Raw genomic sequence first — 22417 nt, forward strand, 5'->3', positions numbered from 1 at the left:
TAGGAAGTTTTCCCGTGTTAAAAAGGTCCACAATGGAAGCCAAGTGCACAACACAGGGACGTTTTTCAGTCAGGGTTCAGACTGCAGATTTCAGACCCCGGGGGTCAGCTCGATTAGTAATGTGGGGAAAGTATGGTCCCCACATTGAGACCTTTTGTGATGAATGGATACGAATGACTGTGGGGGATAAAGCACCTTTTCCTGGGATAGGTAGTTTTGACTCAGAGGTATTACATAATCTAAGGCTTAGGATCTGTCTGTTAAAGTCCCAAAAACAAAGGATCAGACACACAAACTGTTTACATCTATGGCAACAAGAGAGTGATATGCAGAGGGAACTAGCTTACACCGCTGGTTCTAACCCTAGCAGGAAACTGATAGCAACCACACCACCACCGTACACTACAGGAGAGATAATGGCTACAGAGAATGGCATACTGGTATATGACGATAAGAGTGCACTTAATAAATGTATTAATGACGATAAGAGTAAACTTAATAAATGTATTAATGACGATAAGAGTAAAACTGATAAATGTATTAATTCTAACCCGTGCAAGTTGCACCCCATTTTAAACTTCCCTCAGGATTACAAGCAAGAAAGTGAGCCCAGCACGATATCGGCACTTTCTCTAGCAGCCACCAGACAGGACACACAGGTGGGCACGGCCCAATCGGTAAGGACAGTAGTAAAACCCCCTAGCGGAGGGTCAGGTGAGGTCGTGTCCACAGGTAAGTACGGTATTGTACATTATGCACCGACAATTGCACCTCACATTGTAGAGTCAACACAATATGGTGTAATTGAACTAAATCCTGTCAGGGTGATCGCAGTCCCCAATGGGAGGACTGGCGCTCAGGGAGTCACTCCCGTCAAGGACATTGCTATGCATTGTCCCTGGTCCCGGACAGAATTGAGGACAATTATGTCTGAATTTCCCGATCCCAGGAAAGATCTAGTCGCATGCCAGAGGTTTATTAAAGAATTAGGTAATGCCACCGAACCCACAAACAAAGATTGGCGAACAGTGCTACGAGTCTACCCTCCAACATTGACCCTGCAAAATGTATTACTGATTGTAAATTAGACGCAGAAGTACCTCTCACTGAAGAGTACACTCAGGAGAATGTACGACAAATCAATCTGCAATTAGGAGTACATTTCCCAACTGTTGTCAAGTGGAATACAATTTTCTCCATTAGACAAAAAGAAGGTGAAACTGCTTCTGACTATTTCCACCGAGCACTGCAGGAAATGGCTAGATAAACTGGGATCAAAGACATTAAGGATAATGTGCATCATAGAGAGGTAGCTGTGTCCACAATAATTGACGGGTTAAAGGAAGCGTTGAGAACCAGGGTACAAACCACTCAACCTAACTGGAGAGGTATCTCGGTGGCTGCCTTAAGAGAGTCCGCTGTTAAGCACGATCGGAACATCATTAAACACAGGGGGGTAAATTTACTAAGGTCCCGATTTTGACCGAGATGCCGTTTTTTCATCAAAGTGTCATCTCGGTAATTTACTAAGCAATAATCACGGCAGTGATGAGGGCATTCGTAATTTTATGGAAGTCCAACAAAAAAAATACAAATGAATACACCATCGGTCAAAACGCGGCTGTTTAAGTATGAATCTCGGTCATTTACTAAGAAGTGCAAAGCAAAAAAAAAAAAAAACACTGCCGTGAAAAATTACAACTCGTAAAAAAGTGCTTAAAAAAAACAGACCTGCTTTTTTTCCCCGTGATTGGATAGGCATGCACGGATCCATGAGATCCGTGCATGTATATCAGTGGGAAGGGGTGGGAAAGTGATAATTTTCTCAAAAAAAATTGCGTGGGGTCCCCCCTCCTAAGCATAACCAGCCTCGGGCTCTTTGAGCCGATCCTGGTTGCAGAAATATGGGGAAAAAATTGACAGGGGTTCCCCCATATTTAAGCAACCAGCATCGGGCTCTGCGCCTGGTCCTGGTTCCAAAAATACGGGGGACAAAAAGAGTAGGGGTCCCCCGTATTTTTAAAACCAGCACCGGGCTCCACTAGCTGGACAGATAATGCCACAGCCGGGGGTCACTTTTATATAGTGCCCTGCGGCCGTGGCATCAAAAATCCAACTAGTCACCCCTGGCCGGGGTACCCTGGGGGAGTGGGGACCCCTTCAATCAAGGGGTCCCCCCCCAGCCACCCAAGGGCCAGGGGTGAAGCCCGAGGCTGTCCCCCCCATCCAATTGGCTGCGAATGGGGGGCTGATAGCCTTTTTTGAAAATGAAAAGATATTGTTTTTAGTAGCAGTACTACAAGGCCCAGCAAGCCTCCCCCGCATGCTGGTACTTGGAGAACCACAAGTACCAGCATGCGGCGGAAAAACGGGCCCGCTGGTACCTGTAGTACTATTACTAAAAAAATACCCAAAAAAAGACAAGACACACACACCGTGAAAGTAAAGATTTATTACATACATGCACACAAACATACATACATACTTACCTTATGTTCACACGCAGGTCGGTCCTCTTCTCCAGTAGAATCCAAGGGGTACCTGTTGAATAAATTATACTCACCAGATCCAGGGTCCCAGGGTCCGCGGGGCAACCATTTGTAATCCAGGTACTTGAATAAAATAACAAAACGGATACCCGAGCCACGAACTGAAAAGGGCCCCATGTTTTCACATGGGACTCCTTTCCCCGAATGCCAGAAACCCACTCTGACTGATGTCTAAGTGGGTTTCTTCAGCCAATCAGGGAGCGCCACGTTGTAGCACCCTCCTGATCGGCTGTGTGCTCCTGTACTGTCTGACAGGCGGCACACGGCCGTGTTACAATGTAGCGCCTATGCGCTCCATTGTATCCAATGGTGGGAACTTTGTGGTCAGCGGTGAGGTCACTTTCGGTCAACCGCTGACTACAAAGTTCCCACCATTGGTTACAATGGAGCGCATAGGCGCTACATTGTAACACTGCCGTGTGCCGCCTGTCAGACAGTACAGGAGCACACAGCCGATCAGGAGGGTGCTACAACGTGGCGCTCCCTGATTGGCTGAAGAAACCCACTTAGACATCAGTCAGAGTGGGTTTCTGGCATTCGGGGAAAGGGGGCCCATGTGCAAACATGGGTCCCCTTTCAGTGCGTGGCTCGGGTATCCGTTTTGTTATTTTATTCAAGTATCTGGATTACAAATGGTTGCCCCGCGGACCCTGGATCTGGTGAGTAGAATTTATTCAACAGGTACCTCTTGGATTCTACTGGAGAAGAGGACCGACCTGCGTGTGAACATAAGGTAAGTATGTATGTATGTTTGTGTGGATGCATGTAATAAATCTTTACTTTCAAGGTGTGTGTGTATTGTCTTTTTTTGGGTATTTTTTTAGTAGTAGTACTACAGGTACCAGCGGGCCCGTTTTTCCGCCGCATGCTGGTACTTGTGGTTCTCCAAGTACCAGCATGCGGGGGAGGCTTGCTGGGCCTTGTAGTACTGCTACTTAAAACAATATATTTTCATTATCACAAAAGGCTATCAGCCCCCCCATCCGCAGCCCATTGGATGGGGGGGGACAGCCTCGGGCTTCACCCCTGACCCTTGGGTGGCTGGGGGGGGGGCCCTTGATTGAAGGGGTCCCCACTCCCCCAGGGTACCCCGGCCAGGGGTGACTAGTTGGATTTTTGATGCCACGGCCGCAGGGCACTATATAAAAGTGACCCCCGGCTGTGGCATTATCTGTCCAGCTAGTGGAGCCCGGTGCTGGTTTTAAAAATACGGGGGACCCCTACTCTTTTTGTCCCCCGTATTTTTGGAACCAGGACCAGGCGCAGAGCCCGATGCTGGTTGCTTAAATATGGGGGAACCCCTGTCATTTTTTTCCCAATATTTCTGCAACCAGGATCGGCTCAAAGAGCCCGAGGCTGGTTATGCTTAGGAGGGGGGACCCCACGCAATTTTTTTTTTTGATTTTACACTGTTTAATTTAAAAAAAAAAAAAAAAGAACCCCAGCACGGATCACACAGATCTGGCCGAGATTCATTTTTAAAAAGTCGGCAGTGTTTTGCTAATCACTGCCGTAAAAAAACGGGAAAAAAACACGAATGACATCGACACAAATGAAAAATCCGAATACGACAGCTTAGTAAATTAGGTGTAATAAATTCAAAAAGTTGCAGTTTTACACTTTCGATGTCATTCGTGATTGAACTTTGACCTGAAACGGGAAAATACGAATCTTAGTAAATTTACCCCAGGGAGTCACAGGCTGATGACAGCAAGTATAAAAGTCCTGACAACGAAGCCACATCAGACTAAACCCCAGACCCCTGATGGTAAGTCGTATGTGGTAAAATGTTATGTTATAACTGCCAGAGGGAAGGACATTACGCACGGAACTGTAATTTTAGAGACCCACATAAGGTATATCGACCCCCTAGACCAGAAAACGAGCAAAGTTATGACACACGTAATTGTAATCAGGGATCATATAGGAAAAATTGTGGGCCGCACCTGTAGTCTGCAGTCAGTGAAGTATAGTTGGTAGATCACATTTTGTAGATACAGGGACGGCCAGGTAAACTCTGTAATTTGTCTTTAAAAGTTTCTGTTTTTTTCATCTCTGACGTTCACCAGCAGAACTATAGCTCAAACGTCACATGTCTACTTGGTCTTTTCAGAGGTCTGCCCAACCCCAGTATATCTTACCAGCATCATTGTGCCTGGCCATGCACAGAGGGTGGAGAGTGGAAATGCTGGTGGGGGAAGACTGTGCAGAGATACCGATAGACATGTTGGTGTGACAGCCTGATGGTGAACGGAAATCTGACAATTTTTTTCTATTATTCTCTCTCTCTTTGTTTTTTCATGTTCTACGGATGGTATGTCACACAACAGTTAAACAAATAGTAATGCAAGATTTATGTTACCTATAGAAAAGTCGCTGATTCGGAAAGAATATCGTATCACTGGAGTGTCCGTTTCGGGAAGACTGAGAGGCAGCACTGTTGAGATGGCATCTGAGCAAGAAGAACAACAAGACTAGAGGTGGTTATCGTACCAGTTTTCTTTCCCTTCTATTACTTTTTTACCTCCCATTACCACCCTTTCTTTCTCCTCCTGTAAGATGGACTTGCCCCAAGAGACTGCGTTCCGGGTTTTCCTGTTGAGCCTGTTGTTGACCAGAGCAGTCTATTTCGGTGAGAGTACCAGAGAGGTCGAGAAAGGATCTGGAATGGGTTCTGATGACAAGGACGGATTAGTGGAATTCCAAGAGCAACACAGTCACCGAGCAAAGGCGAGTATCAGAAAACGATCTGGTAGTCATGACACTAGGAGACATTGTGAAGGATTGTTAGCGGAGGAGAATTGTATCTGTAGGAATTGTGAAAACATAGTTGAGGACGGGTGCATCCAGAGATGTCAGTCCAGCCTTAATATCAACATGGACTGTCATCCATTGAGTGACTATCACTCATTAGTGGGGAAGGTTTTAAACCAACAGAATGCTGGGTGTGCTCACAAGTACCTCAAGGTCAGAGCAAGTCAGGACTAGTACCATACCCTTTAACACTAGATGAGGTACTTGAATTAAGGGGTGGGAGACCGGTAGACAAGAAATTTAATATTTCTAGGCCTCCTAGTTTGAAGCTCCACCAATATCATGTGGATAGGTCCTTAATATGTTTCAACATTTCCAATCCCCGAAAGCCGGGAAATTGGGAAGTGACATGGAATAACCAAACCATGGCATTTTCACACAGAGCCGATAGAATGCCCGTAGACACTGAACTTATACGCCAAATAGCCGACGGTGGGAGATATTTTCGGTATAGGTATACTCTAGGAAGTAGGACCATGCGGGTTGGAGAAGTATCACCAGGATACTGTGCGCATATCATACAGCCTCATACGTGTACTGAACAGATGAGAGAGTTAGGGATAGGATTTTTCACCTGGAAGGTTTGCAATATGGTGATGTCATATTCTTTCCCATATGTCCTCCCCGATGATGCATATTTCATATGTGGGAGGAAGGCGTATAAGTGACTTGCCCCAAACTCAAAGGGATTGTGTTACATTGGAAGAGTGTTGCCAGATGTAATGACCATTACCCATGATAACATGAAAGACGTTGACCGCAATGCTCAAGCTCCTTACACTCACACTCACTACGAACACATCGTTAAGAGACACCTTATAGATAGGACAGAGCACGCAGCCTCTGATTTGATCCACGAATCCACCGGGATTCAATTCCTACTCGCGATAGATATCACCCGTACCGCCAGAGGAATTATAAATTTTAGGTATATTAATGCGCTAGCGTACCTGATAGACAATATCGCCGAGATGTATGATGACACCTTCAGGTATACTGGGAGGGAGTTGCAAGCTTACAAAACGGAACTGATCCAGCACAGGATGGTTCTCAATGACATCACAGCGGTGACAGGCGGGCATTGTGTTACCCTAGCAACTCAGTATGGTGTGAAGTGCTGTACGTATATTACAAACAGCACCGATGACCCAACCGAGGTCATAGATCAAAAGATGGACGATATCTTGCAATTGAAGTGGGAGTTCCGAAGGAGACACAACCTTACCCTTACTGCTGTTAGTAATGAACTGACCGGCTGGGTTTCATGGTTGAACCCACGAAATTGGTTCTCAGGTTTAGGAGAATGGGCTCAAAATGTTATCGTGAATGTAGGAAAGTTTCTCTTGTGTATCCTGGGAGTTGTCATAATGATTGGTATGATATTTAGATGTGTTTGGATTTTAATGCAGTGCAAGCGCAGTACCAAAGTGATGAGTTTGAGGAGCGAGGGCATTGTTACAACAACTGGTTTAATTTATGACCCATCAATTGAGACAATGTTGTGATAAGACGTGATTCCACGGTCCGTTTCTTTCACCCGTTTCTCCTTTGTTTTTCTCCAAGGTAAAAAGACATCCACTCGGAAGAAGATTTTGATGAACATTTCTACAGACTTTTGATGGACATTTCCACAGACTTTAAGAGACACTTTAGAGACTTTTAAAAGACTTTTTATGGACACTTGAAAGACTTTGATTATCAACCACAGCAAGGATACACCTATCCGGACAAGACTTCAACAGACACCCAAGGACAACTGCAAACATTATCATATGAATGCATTTGTGACACATGTTTCTTATCTTCATCTCTACAACCTTCAGGTAGTGGCACACATAGTCGACAGGTGATATAGGTACATATATTAGCTCTCACATGTTTCTCCCCCTCCATGTATCATCAACTAATGTGCACCCCATTTGTTGGAACAAGAAGCCGAAAAGAGCTCGGTAGTGTTTGTTGGCCCACTTACAGACCCTTAATACGGGATAAGAAGGATTTAATGTATACTTCGCAATACCTCGAAGCTTATTTAGAACATGTACGGCACGGTGATACATGCCCCTCAGACATGAATTTCATACATACATGCTTTTTACTATCCCACTAGGTCATACATTTCCCACCTTCTCCTCTCCTCCCTCCACCCAATCATTTATAGATATTTCATTGTATTGTATATTTTTCTGCTTAATTGTTTAGATAGTGGCAGTTATTGTTGACTGCCAAAGGGTGGACTGTCAAAGTCGAAAAATATCATGATACATATCCCTTGTACTAACCCCTCATGCACATGCACGCTGCTCGTGCACCTGGTCCCCCGTGCGTACACATACCCGCAAGTTGCGTAAGAGACGCTCCAGCGACTCGTGCGCATGATATGTGTATTTACGGCGGAGTTTGTGAGCGTGTAGCGTGCGACTCGAACGTAGCATATTTAACCCAAATAGTGCATTTTGTAGATATTGTTCCCCTAGACCATGTCAGCGAGTAATGTTAGTTTAAACAGTTCCTGGACAGAGGGATTCCTCTTTGCATGATAGGAAGGGTCAGATAAAGGATGAAAGGTGGTGTCTAGTATCCAGCTGTAGGGTATTTTAAGGGTAACATTCCGGTGGTAGTTAGGAAAGGATCGCTCGCTCCTGCGTATAGTTATGTACAGAAGTAGATTATGAACATTAACTGTATTTGCTGTAAATTACACATGCGGCGGGAATCCTGATACCACCCACAAGAGCAGTTGGGGAAAGACACAGCCCACCTGTTCAAATCCACCTATGACCTTTCCTGTAATGTAGAGACACATTCCTGTGTCCAATGAACAATGAGATTACAGGGACCATTGTATTGTGAATGTATTTTGTGTATATAAAGACCACTGTTGCCTGGCCGGACTCAGACTCTGAAGGCTTTCTACCTGAATAGCTGAGGACTGGATCCAGGTCGCGCTTGCGAACGATTCCCCACATATGTATATTCTCTGTAGCCATTATCATCATTATTTTCTGTTATTCTGTTAGATTTCCTTGTTAGCTTGTAGTGTATAACTTGTATCCGTTTACCCTTTTTCTCTGAATAATCCGCTGCAGGGGTTAGAGCCCAGTGGTTTATACAAATCGGTGTGGTGTTTTCACTTTTCTGCAAAGGGCTTTCTTAGCGTCTCAATCGCTATAACAGCATAAGCATTGTTAAGGTTTTTAGGCGTTACATCGTTACAATATTTGACTACTAAGGTTTAGAGTATAAGCATATCCTTACATTGTTTTATTAACAAGGTTTACTGTATATCATTCTGTGAGCGTCCGTGTCTCACGCCCACGGCACAGCGTCTCTTACGCTATTAGCGTATCAATACGGTACTCAGTACGCCAATAGCGTGCTTGGTACGAAGCGCGAATCCGTGAGCGTACGTGCCACTCGTGCGTCGCGCCCACGGCTTAGCGTCTGCTACGCTAAGTGCGTACCCATACGGTACTCAGTACGCAAATAGCGTACTTAGTCCGTAGTGTGTGTAATAAGTCTAGCGGCCATAGCGGCTCCACGGTAATAGTGTATAGCTTTATGTTTTAAGATAATAATTGACATTATCAGTCCTATCTCACCGATAAGGCATCCACAACGATCGCCCTGGGATCCTTTGTTCTTTACCCGTATGTGAGCATTTTGTTGTTCAACCAAGACGCTATGAAATATATCTCTAGCAAGCACCTAGAGTCCGGAAGATCTCTGGATGTAGAGCCCATTCACTTCCCTGAATGGTGTGTCAACTTGAGAAAGTCCGTTTCCCCGTTTAAAATTCCCGGAATCAGAACGGCGGACAAGATTGGATGATGAAGTCTGCCCACTTAGGTATGCGACTTAACTTCATCACTTTTCGGCTGAGAGTTCCTCCCTGATGTTGAGGTACACTGTGGCCGTCGCATTGTCCGAGCGGAACTGGACTGGTTTTCACTGAAGACTGTCCCGTGCCTACCCTGGTTTTCAACCTTTATCGGTAGACAGCTATTTGGGAAAACAATCTTCCTAGTGTCAGAATCTTCCCAATCTGATATCAAAAGGATTTCCCTTTGTCCAGCTGGGATGTTGTTGCCACCAGGCTAACGACCTTCTTACTTTTCTCGTAAGTACCATAGTCCGTCTTTATTGTCTGATGAAATCCATTAAAACTTACAACACCTTGTATTCCCAGCTGGTCCTTCCAGGTACCCCAGGCCCACACTGCTGATCTTCCATGATCAGATGAAATCTGGGCATATCCAGTGTGGTGTGACTGTAGATTCTACTTGGTAAGAATCCGATACTGCGTGAATGTATACCGTTTGACTGTATGGCGAGTCCTGAATCCTATAGTGACCCCTGGATATCTTGTTGTGAGGTAAAAAATTACTCTCTGCAGACCTGATCCAGCCCCCAAGTGAGTCATCCGATGTGGCGAAACTGGAGACGTTTTTCCCCAAGTTAGGAGTCACTTGCCCCTGCAAACACGTTACTGCTGTTGCCGATGACAAAGCACAATATCTGTGACTGTGCCAGGAAAAAGATGGTCTAGTTATGGGAAAAACCTTAACCCCTGCTGGCGGAGATTATTACTCCCATATTCCTGGTACTCTGGGGACTGTGGCTAACCCAAAGAGTAAGGCCTAGAACTGAAAATGCTGTTTGGAGGATAGCAAACCTTGGATAACACTGATGGACAGTGGTATAGGAACATGTAGGTAAGCATCCTGTATATCCAGGGACACCATAAAAGCCTGGCTCCATGCCACATATAAGGAACGAAATGATTCCACGTTTCCAAATGTATTTGTTCAGCATTTTAGGATTGAGCATGGGCCGAAATGACCCATTTGGCTTCCGACTAAAACCAGGTTGAAGTAAAACCTTGTCCTTGTTTGCCAGAGGAACTGGAATGACTATTCCTGACCGAAGCAAATTTCTGACCTGCTTGCTGCAAAACCAGGCCTTCATCTACAACCGATACAGGCTGTTTTGAAGGTGAAAGCATAACTACAGATACCGTGCCAGATCTGTGTGACCTGAGGAAGTCGGCCCCCCAACCTGGGGTTTCCCAGGCGGCGCTCACACCATCAGCTGATGGTTTCATTTTCCTACAGCACCTGGTATTCCCAGATGGTCTTCCATCTGAGTACTAACCTGGCTCAACACTGTAGATATTCTGGTATCCCAATGTTTTCCTAGTCTCCAATGACACCGACGTGGGATTCAAACCTATGACAGGTTTTCATTGATAGTGTAAGACCAACACGACCTGTTAGATACCACAAAAGAGCCACAATGGAGATCTTTTAGGCTTGAACTGTATGTAGAAGGAACCTGACCTCCTTGGAGTCTGCTTCTGACTCCAGAATATCTATCAATTCTTACCAAAAAGAATTCTTCAGAAAAAATAGGATTTTAAATACCTACCGGTAAATCCTTTTCTATGAGTCCATAGAGGATGTTGGGCACTCTCAAAAGACCATGGGGTATAGACGGGATTCGCAGGAGACATGGGCACTTTAAGACTTCCAAAGGGGCGTGACCTGGCTCCTCCCTCTATATCCCTCCCCAGACTCAGTTTGTAACTGTGCCCGGTGAGACGGACATTACGAGGAAAGGACTTAACAAACAAGGTGAGCCAACACTAGCTCACGCCATAAGCATACCGTATAACATGGCAGATAACTGAACACATGTCAACGGACATGGACAAAACCTCAGCAACAAGCTGAAGAAAAAAACAAAAACACAACCTGTGTGTAACCAGAACTAAACTGCAGATACAGTATGCCCTGGGACGGGCGCCCAACATCCTCTACGGACTCATAGAAAAGGATTTACCAGTAGGTACTTAAAATCCTATTTTCCATTTCGTCCTAGAGGATGTTGGGCACTCTCAAAAGATCATGGGGTTTATACCAAAGCTCAATAGCGGGCGGGAGAGTGCGGACGACTCTGCAGCACCAATTGACCAAATTTAAGGTCTTCATCGGCCAAGGTATCATACTTGTAGAATTTAGCAAACGTGTTCGACCCCGACCAAGTAGCAGCTCGGCAAAGTTGCAATGCCGAGACACCCCAGGACGAACCCACCTTCCTAGTGGAATGGGCCTTCACCGATTTCGGCAACAGCAAGCCTGCCGTTGAATGAGCCTGCTGAATCGTCTGACATATCCAGTGGGCAATGGTCTGATTGGAAGCAGGAACCCCAATCTTATTGGGAGCATACAAAATAAACAGAGACTGTTTTCCTCAATGGAGCCGTCCTGGCTACATAATCTTTAAAGCTCTGACCACATCAAGAGACTTATTCTCAGCCAAAGCGCCAGTATCCACTGGCACCACAATAGGTTGGTTGATATGAAAAGAGGAAACTGCCTTTGGCAGAAATTGTTGCCGAGTTCGCAACTCTGCTCTATCTTCATGGAAAATTAAGTAAGGGCTCATGTGAGACAAGGACGCCAACTCCGACACCCGCCTTGCGGATGCCATCGCCAATAAAATGACAACTTTCCAAGTGAGGAATTTTAACTCCACTTTACGCAAAGGTTCAAACCAATGTGACTGAAGGAACGATAATACAACGTTAAGGTCCCAAGGAGCCACAGGGGGCACAAAAGGAGGTTGGATGTGCAACACCCCTTTCACAAAGGTCTGCACTTCAGGAAGTGAGGCCAATTGTTTCTGAAAGAAAATGGACAAGGCAGAAATCTGCACTTTAATGGAGCCTAATTTAAGGCCCGCATCCACTCCATTCTGTAGAAGATGGAGAAAATGTCCAAGGTCAAATTTCTCCACTGGAGCTCTCTTGGACTCGCACCAGGAAATATGTTTCCTCCAAATACGGTGATAGTGCTTTGACGTCACAGCCTTCCTGGCAAGAATAAGAGTAGGTATGAGTTCACTGGGAATACCCTTCCGGGCTAAAATCTGGCGTTCAACCGCCATGCCGTCAAACGTAGCCGCTGTAAGTCTTGGTGGACGAACGGCCCCTGTCGCAGCAGGTCCTCGCGAAGAGGAAGAGGCCAGGGATCGTCGACTAGTAACGTCTGAAGATCCAGGTACCACGTTCTCCTTGGCCAATCTGGGGCTACAAGGAGAGCTGGAATGTTTGTTCTTTTTAGAAGTCTCAACACCTTTGGGATGAGAGGAATTGGAGGGAAAATGTACACCGACGGAAACACCCAGGGTGTTGTCAGCGCATCCACTGCCTCCGCCTGAGGGTCCCTGGACCTGGAACAATACCTCAGAAGTTTTCTGTTGAGGCGAGACGCCATCATGTCTATATGGGGAACCCCCCATCGAACTGTTATCAGTGTGAAGACCTCCTGATGAAGGCTCCACTCTCCTGGATGAAGGTCGTGTCTGCTGAGGAAGTCTGCTTCCCAGTTGTCCACTCCCAGAATGAATATTGCCGACAGAGCGCTTGTATGTTTTTCCGCTCAACAAAGAAATTTCGTGGCTTCTGCCATTGCTGCTCTGGTTCTCATGCCGCCTTGGCGGTTGATGTAAGCCACTGCCGTGACATTGTCTGATTGGATCAGAACCGGCAGGTTTCCGAAGAAGATGTTCCGCTTGTAGGAGGCCGTTGTAAATGGCTCTCAGTTCCAGAACATTTATGTGAAGATGCGTTTCCGGACTTGACCATCTTCCTTGGAAGCTCACCCCTAGAGTGACTGCCCCCCAACCTCGGAGACTTGCATCCGTGGTTACCAGGATCCAGACTTGGATCCCGAACCGGCGTCCCGCAAGGAGGTGAGAGCTGTGGAGCGACCACAGAAGTGAGACTCTGGTGTTGGGAGATAGAATTATCCTCTGGTGCATATGAAGGTGGGATCCGGACCATTTGTCCAACAGGTCCCACTGGAACACTCTGGCATGGAACCTCCCAAACTGGAGGGCCTTGTATGCCGCCACCATTTTTCCCAGCAATTGAATGCATTGATGAATGGAGACCGTTTTTGGTTTTAGCAAGAGTCTTACCAGACTCTGAATTTCCCGAGCTTTCTCCATGGGGAGGAACACTCTCTGTTGGACCGTGTCCAGTATCATGCCAACCGGGTTGTCGGGATTAACTGTGATTTCGGCAGGTTCAGGAGCCAGCCGTGCTGTTGTAGAACTGACAGGGACAGTGCAATGTCCTGCAACAATTTGTCCTTGGACCTCGCCTTTATCAGGAGATCGTCCAAGTACGGGATAACTGTAACTCCTTGCTTGCGCAGGAGAACCATCATTTCTACTATTACTTTGGTGAAAATCCTCGGAGCCGTGGATAGACCAAACAGCAACGTCTGAAACTGGTAGTGCGTATCCTGGATAGCAAACCTCAGGAAACTTTGATGAGGAGGATAAATGGTGACATGAAGGTAGGCGTCCTTGATGTCTAATGAGACCATGAATTCCCCCTCCTCCAGACTGGAGATCACCGCTCTGAGAGACTCCATCTTGAATTTGAATTTCACCAGGAAGAAATTGAGAGATTTCAGGTTGAGGATCAGACATGTCGACTACCCAGAGACAGCACACACACCAAGTCTGTGAGGGAACACAAAGGGAAATAGCCAGCTCAAACCCCAGCGCCAAATAAGCAGGTCTGACCACACTAATAAATGTCCCAGAGCTGCTGCGCTTTACTTATAATAATCAAATATCCCCCCCCCCCCACCCTTCTGTTTTGAGCTCCCTGGTACTTGCTGCGGGTGAGGAAGGACCAGCGACTTCACTGAGGAGGAGGAAAATGGCGCCAGTGAGCAGTGAGGAAGAAGCCCCGTCCCCAACTTGGCGCGCTTTGTCCCACTTAATTTTATATATTTATCCTGGCGGGGGTATTGCGGACAGTGCCTGGGCACTGAATATCATTGCCAGCCAGTTTATAGAGGTAACAAGCTCCCCAGGACAGCTCCCCAGGGCAGCGCCCCCCCCCCAGCGCCCTGCACCCAGCGGTGTGTGACCTGAACGGGAGCCTGGCGCGCACTGAGCAAGCCTCTGTGCGGTACCTCTTATATGCCGTCTTTTTGAAGAAGATGTCTTTTCCTCAATACTCACCTGTCTACTGACTTTTGGCTGAAGAGGGGGGACGGCAAGCTGTGGGAGGGAGCATCTCCCCTCAGGAGCTGAAGACATCCTGTCAGCAGCAGCAGAGCCCTGAAACTCATTAGAAGTGGGTCTAGACTGCTCTCCCCTCTTTCCCACGAAGCAGGGAGTCTGTAGCCAGCAGATCTCCCCAAAATAAAAACCTAACATTAAGTCTTTTCAGAGAAACTCTAAGAGCTCCCCCGAGTGCCCTGTGTCTCGTCCGGGCACATTTCTAAAACTGAGTCTGGGGAGGGATATAGAGGGAGGAGCCAGGTCACGCCCCTTTGAAAGTCTTAAAGTGCCCATGTCTCCTGCGGATCCCGTCTATACCCCATGGTCTTTTGAGAGTGCCCAACATCCTCTAGGACGAAATAGAAAGACAATGATTCCACCTACAGCACCTGGTATTCGCAGATGTTTCCCATCCAAGTACTCACCAGGCCCCACACTGCATAGCTTCCAAGATCTGGTGAGATTGGGCATATCCAGTGTTGTGTGGCTGTCGAGCTTCCACGTACCAAGCTAAACTGCTCTACGAGCAGGCTTAGTTAGGGCTGATGCCCTGGAGTAAATATTTTGCACATATCCAATGCTTCCAAGAACATTGCAGTTTTTTATATGAGCCATATGAGATTCTTACTGTACCGAAAAATCTCCTTCCATTGCATCAGCCCAGGCAACCACTGCCTTTGCCATTCAAGCCGAAGCCAAGGCTTGGCTTTCATGACAGCCCTAGCCAAGAAAAATTTAAAGCAAAGCCAATGTAGATTATTTGTATCTACTTTAGGAGCCATCTCCCCTTTTTTAAGCAATCCGCAGCTGGAAGCAGATCATTGGAATTCCATTTCTTAGGAATTCTAACTTCTTACTGGGCGTAGCCCAAACCTCTTCCATGAGTTCTATAAGCTGATCTGACCCTGGAAACTCAAGTTTTGGGATGTTTAAACACAGGTAATTTGGATAAGATGGCTTCACTGCTTTAATTAACTCCACTATATTCAAGAGCTGAGACCTACCTCTTTTTCATATGATGAAGTAGAATAAATTGGGCTTTCATCTTCTGATGAATCTAAACAATGTGTAGCCTGTGAGAGTGAAGGTTTACTTACCACTGGTTCGGAGAAGTTGCTGCTGTATGTAAGGACTAATAGTGTAACCCTTTCCCTGGTACAGGATTTGGGGGGATTATCCATTTAAATTAAAGGATAAAGCTTGTACAAAGATAGCCCCAGGTGGATACACTCGTACCTGTATCCGCCTTGTATCCTTGCTGAGCTAAAACATTATGCATACAAGCCATCCTGAACCAGATCATAAGAGGATAATACAGCTTCAAACATGGTATAAGTGTCCTCACCATTGCCGCTTTAATACATGATAAATAATCAGCACTTCCCAAGTGTACTACACAATTTTGTGACTATCACTTTAACCTTTTTTCTTTTAAATTATATCCATCCGACCCTACTCATGCATCAGCATTAAGGATCTGCAAAACAAACTGACAAACATATAGTAAAGTCAGCATCATACTAGCAGTCAGTTACATGTTTATACATTAGTATAATAAGCAATATGAGTACATCATCAACTACAATAATACTTTAAGAATGTAGGAGAACACGTTCACTGAATCATGTTTAACATACTGTATCTAACGTATTCAGACGCAATGCGACAGAAAACACAGTAATGGTATACAGACTCATATGCAATAGGCACTTATCTAACTATTTGTACACAAAACAGTAGATAGAGATTTAGTGCTGTATAACCCGTACTCAGTACAGTGGGATTCAGGGAGACTCACTTCGCTTCCAGGATCGATCAATACGTTAGCGAACGCTGAGTGGATCCAGACGCTACTAGTGTACACTGCCGCTCCGTGAACAGACGCACCGGTCACACAGCCGCCTATGCTGCGACCGGGTCCCTTCGTGGTAGCGCTCAATGAACGCAGATGCACCGGTCACACAGCCGGCTATGCTGCAACCGGGTCCACTCATGGTAGCGGCTCAGTAAACACAGACGCACCGGTCACACAGCCGCCTATGCTGCGACCGGGTCCCCTCGTGGTAGCGTCTGGGACGTAAGCGAGGAAACAGTTCATGGCGGGAGACTCGGCGGAAACTGGTCATGAACCGGGGGGAGGGGCGACCAGGAGAGCGTCCGACTCCCCCTGCTGACATCAACCCTAGGGATCACGGCCTCACGTTATTCCTGGTGTCTATAATCCCTAAGGCCTAGCGCTGGTGCACCCATAGTGGCAGCCGCGTCAGCGACTGTTTGGTAGTCACCTCCCAATAAAGTGCGGGTGTGTCCGTATTCCATCTACTAAGCAGTACTGATGCCTTACCTTCTCCCCGTGCTTCGTCCACAGCCTGGTAACGTCTGCTGGACCTGCTAGTATATCCAACACAGACGCCCGCTGAACAGCACTGTACTCGTGGGCAAGCGTTGTCGCGACCCGGTGGAGAGTTGCCAGAGCGACTCTTTCTAAGCGTATAAGACACTGTTTAGAAAGATCACTCAAAAAAAACTAGTAAGACTATAAAAATAACATAATAAAGATTAGGGCTGCTTCTAAAACCAGCAGCCCTCTGACCATGGTCCGGCTCCTGGCGCACCAAACAAAAAACTGATTTGCCTGAGCCAGGGGGCGGGGATATATGGACGGGCCCATTGCATGCTGGGAGGCCGGAAGCTTTGACTGATGGGTGCCAATCCGTGGTCGCTCCGTCATATCCCATTGTTATCCTGTGGATAACCTGTGGACCCTGCTGGAGAAATCCGTGCTTTTGATGACAGAGTTACCATCTGGTGCATGTGTAGGTGAGACCCAGACCATTTGTCCAGCAGATCCAGAAGGAATGGAAGGGCATGAAACCTGCCGTACTGGATGGCCTCGTATGAGGCCACCATCTTGCTCAGTAGGCAAATTCAAAGATGAATCGAAATCTTGTGGGGTCTGAGCACCAAGCGAACCATAGCCTGGATAGTCAAGCCAGTATCATTCCCAGGAACTGAAGTCTTTGTGATGGCTTCATGTGAGATTTCCGGAAATTTGGGATCCACCGATGATCCGTAAACAGGCGAGTCATTAGGTCAATGCTGTGCAGCAGACATTCTCTGGACATCGCCTTTATTAGGAGATTGTCCAAGTAGGGAACGATGTTGACTCCCCTATGCAATTGGAGCATCATCTCCGCCATGACTTTCGTGAATACCCTCGGAGCTCTGCAAAGACCGAAAGGTAATGCCTGAAACTGGAAGTGGTTGTCCAGGAGAGCGAACCGAAAGTAAGCCTGATGGGGAGGCTAAATGGGAATATGCAGGTACAGTAAACATCCTTGACATCCAGAGATATGTGGAATTCCCCCTCCTCCAAACCGTGAACCACCGCACGCAGTGATTCCATCTTGAATTTGAACACACATAGGTATGGGTTCAGAGATTTGAAATTCAAGATGGGATGGGTGGAACCGAACCGCCCGGTTTTGGAATAACAGACAGACTGGAGTAAAACCCCTGTTTCTGTGATGTAGCAGGTACTGTATCCACAACCTCTGTTTGCAGTAGTTTTTGAATGGCGTCTTGCAAGGTAACCCTTGCTACGGGTAAAGCTGGCAAGTTTGACTTGAAGAATCTGAGAGGAGGTAGTGCTTGAAATTCCAACCGGTATCCTTGGGATATGAGGTCCCTCTCCCAAGGATCCCAGCAGGACAGTGCCCAGACCTGGGCAAAGTGTTGAAGTCAAAACCTACCTGGAAGTCGCCTTGCTGCTGGGGCCAACCGTCACGCGGAGTACTTCGTGGATGAGGATCCGGAGGACTGATCCAGAGATCCAGCAGCTGCTGACTTACAACGAGATCCTCTAGCAGCATTGGGGGCACCGTCTGGCCCTGCCTCTGAATCATGCCGCACCAAAGGACTGCAAAGAGGGCCCAGGAGAGGGACGTCTAGCAGGAGGTGCAGCAGACGGCAGACAGGTAGACTTACCCGCCGTTGCCTGGGAGATCCACTTGTTCAGCTCCTCTCCAAACAGGGCATACCCTGTAAAAGGAAGGTTTCCTAAGACTTTTTTGGACCATTGTCGCAGCCATAGAGCCCTGCGGGCTGAGACTGCCATAGCCGTAGTATGGCCATTGATGAGGCATAATTCCTTAACGGCTTCACTCATCCTGTATGTGGTGCAATAGGGTAATGATCTCCTCCTGTATCAGGGAGTCTTACCCACTTACTATATTTTCAGACTATTTTAACATGGCCCTAGAAATTCAGCCACAAGCAATAGTGGCCCGTTGAGCTACACCCACTGCAGAATAAATTGATTTGAGTGTAGTCTCAATTTTACGGTCAGCTGGGTCTTTGAGGGAGATATCCCCAGTTACAGGCAGTACAATTGTACTGAAGTATCCACTGACTGAGGATTTTCCCAAATTTTTCTGTCCTCTGCAGGAAAGGCAAAGGAACTCAATAACCGTTTCTGGATAATGAGTTTCTTGTCAGGGTTTAACCACGCTTCCTTAGACAAGGAGTTTAGCACCTTTGAGACAGGAAAGGTGACAGAGGATTTTGGCTTTACATTAAAATACAATTCCTCCTCTGGTTCTGCCTCCTTATCTTGTATGTTGAGGACCTCCCTAATGGCATAAATTAGGGCCTCAACTGCTGGGGGCAGGGAATTATCCTCGTCCACCTCCAGCTCTGCCTCATCCAACTCCAGCAAGTCAGTCTCAGAGTCAGACTGGAGTTCCTGTGGAAGCGTACGTTTATGAGAGATCACCAGAGGGGGCTTAGAAGCCTGTCTGTGGTATACAGCCTTAACTAGGAAATCATCCATAGACTGTTTTAGGGTCTTTCCTGCTTAGCCATAGCCAACTCAGTATTAATATTAGCAATCATTGTTTTAAATCATTCTAACCACTCAGGTTCTTGCATAGCACTGGCCTGTGAAGGCAGAGCACACTGGGTACACAGTAAAGATCTCTGTGAGGAAGGTGTAAAGTTAGTGTTACATGAGGGACACACAGATTTTTGCCCCAGACATTCTAATAGCACGTCAACATATTCACAATGTCAACAGTCAGCATTTCCACACTGATGTAGTGTGTCGAAATCATTGTAATGTCAACATTGTCATTTTTCTTTTCATAACTGCAATCCTAAATCCAATGCAACTGTTGACATTTTGACAATGTCGACATTCCATAGATGTCAAAATGTATTATGTCAACATTTTAACCATATCAATATCACGAATGTCGTCCTGCTGGTGTCGACAATATGAATGTCAACATTGTCACTGTCGTCTTTCTAACTGCATACTGCAGAGACCAGAGATTATTGCATGGCGCAGCAAAACACTGTGGTTCGGGGAACAAGTCAAGCAAGTTACCGACTTGGGACAAAGCAAAAGTGGCCCAGATGCTTCTTACTCCATATATATTGGTAGATGCTCAATTAGCTTAGTGATATCATTCAGGTGCTCGAAAGGGAGGGGTATTTCTAAGCAAGAAAAAAAGCCATTTGTTTCCCCCAGCACCCTGAATCATAACCGTAACCAGATATAAATTCCACATGATAACATAATTCAGAGATCTTCATTACACATATTTGCGCAAATGTGTGAATAAGCCCCAAAGCTTTGGGGCTTATTCACACATTTGCGCAAATATGTGTAACGAAGATCTCTGAATTCTGTTATCATGTGGAATTTATATCTGGTTACGATTATGATTCAGGGTGCTGGGGGAAACAAATGGCTTTTTTGCTTCTTACTCCATGTCTGACAATTAATGTCACAGGGGTTTATTTACTAAAAGTGTCAGCTTAGAAAAACTGCAGCTTAGTCCAAAAGTTTAAAAAAGCAATTCTTTTAATAGATAAACATGGGGCGTTTTGTTATTAAATGCATTACCATTTTACAATTTGGGCTTACATATACAGCAAAACACCCAACACATTAAGGAACCATCCTTCCATCTATTTCGACAGCGTACAAAAACGCTGCGTGATGATCAGCCTATAATACCTTATTGCAGTCTTCAGTAGTCCACTGACAGTCCTCCTGGCCAAAATAGGGGATGTCATTGCTGAAGAATCGCTTTAAAGTTCTTAACTTATTACATTCATGAAAATTGCCTTTTTTTATAGCTCTGAAATGTATTATTCAGTTTTGTTTTCTTTAACATCTAGCAGTTTAGCATTTACTTTGGACCATTTTACCATTCAGTAGATTTAAATACAGGAAAAATATGAGGTGTTCTAAAACTTTTAACCATTGGTATACCATCAAACACTATGTCATATAATTGCACAAATCAGATGACTTTTCTAACATGCTTTTTTACAGGACCTATCATAGTGAACTATTGCTGGTATAACTTGGCCCTTACTCTGTTGCTTGTAAACTGTATAGCATTCTCAATTAAAGCTATAATGTATACTTAAATTACAAAATGTAACTCACCTGTGCACTCCAGTCACACTCTCCTCCACAATACCACGGATATTTTTGTAAACATTTGGATATTTCTTATAGACCCAGTGAGTTAAATCTCCTCCATCATCCAGAATCTAAGGGGAAAAAAACAGCAGCTAGCCAGAAGGTGAGGAACATACTTGTTGAGTGCTAAAAAAAAAGTGAAGGCTTTAACAAGCAGCAGGTTGACCAATCAAAAGAAAACAGTAGCTGATGAACTTACCATATTTGGCTGCCAACCATCTCCATTCACACAGCGATCTATAGACCACCAGAAATCATTTTCTGACTCTCCTTTCCAAGCAAAGACTGCAACATCTACGATAATGAGCATAGAACACAGACATTTGTTAGAATGAACATATGAGCAAGTAAATAGGAGACAGATGTAAAACCTCAAAGAAACCACCATAAATGGTATGAAAGAACACACCGTTTTCAAATGGATGTAACATTATTTCTAATGTGCTATTTTATTTTCATTAAAATCCAGATTTTTGCACATAGTGGAATTGCTCTCTCATACACATAAAAGAGGAGGAATGGGAGAGAGATGGATCATGTAAGCAGAAACCGCATCTTTTAGGAAGCATTTCTGTCCGTGCGCTATACACAGGGCCGGTGCAAGGTTTCTTGGCATCCTAGGCAACACTTGCCTACTGCCTCCAACCACCACCAATACCCATTTCCCAGCCCTTTAGATAAAAATGTGATTTATAAATTCCACAGCCAACACTTGCACTACAAAGATGTTTCTTTCAGAGACATCCTTAATTTTGTGATAGGCAGACTCAGTGGCGAATTTCATTTGTGCTCAGATTTAATTTGATGTGGAATACATGAATTTTGCAGTTGTTATTACAGGTTGAGTATCCCTTATCCAAAATGATTGGGACCAGAAGTATTTTGGATATCAGATTTTTCCGTATTTTGGAATAATTGCATACCATAATGAGATATCATGGCAAAGGGACCTAAGTCTAAGCACAGAATGCATTTATGTTTCATTTATACCTTATATACAGAGCCTGAAGGTAATTTTAGCCAATATTATTTATAACTTTGTGCATTAAACAAAACGTGTGTACATTCACACAATTGATTTATGTTTCATATACACCTTATACACACAGCCTGAAGGTCATTAAATACAATATTTTTAATAGCTTTGTGTATTAAACAAAGTTTGTGTACTTTGAGCCATCAGAAAACAAAGGTTTCACAATCTCAGTCTCACTCAAAAAATTCCGTATTTCGGAATATTTGCATATGGGATATTCACCCTGTACTACTGTCAGTACAATATTTTTTGTTCTGAATAGGACACTTTTACTATTATGTAGTATCATGGAGCAATGCGGGGGGAGGTGGCACAAGGGGGAAGCTCGTCCTCCCCTAAACATGAAAGAGCCGCTGTTCGCCGATGTACAGGACGAGAGGAGGAGTGGTGTGCTCTCAAGTGAAGGTCAGCATATTATATCCTTCGTGCAGTGGC

At 45.4% G+C, this 22417-nt stretch overlaps 1 protein-coding gene across 4 annotated transcripts in view; it reads right to left on the reverse strand.

Annotated features, from left to right (window-relative positions):
- Positions 1-22417, reverse strand: part of AHCYL1 (adenosylhomocysteinase like 1) — a 905485-nt gene that overhangs the window by 506143 nt on the left and 376925 nt on the right. For all 4 annotated transcript variants that reach the window (XM_063955029.1, XM_063955028.1, XM_063955032.1 and 1 more), the window contains exons 6-7: positions 21146-21240; positions 20911-21017 (exon numbers count right to left, since the gene is read on the reverse strand). In XM_063955029.1, the coding sequence (XP_063811099.1) occupies positions 20911-21017; positions 21146-21240 (202 nt within the window). The remainder of the gene's footprint in view (positions 1-20910; positions 21018-21145; positions 21241-22417) is intronic.

Source organism: Pseudophryne corroboree, chromosome 2 (assembly GCF_028390025.1).
Source record: "Pseudophryne corroboree isolate aPseCor3 chromosome 2, aPseCor3.hap2, whole genome shotgun sequence".
Lineage (NCBI taxonomy): Eukaryota > Metazoa > Chordata > Amphibia > Anura > Myobatrachidae > Pseudophryne > Pseudophryne corroboree.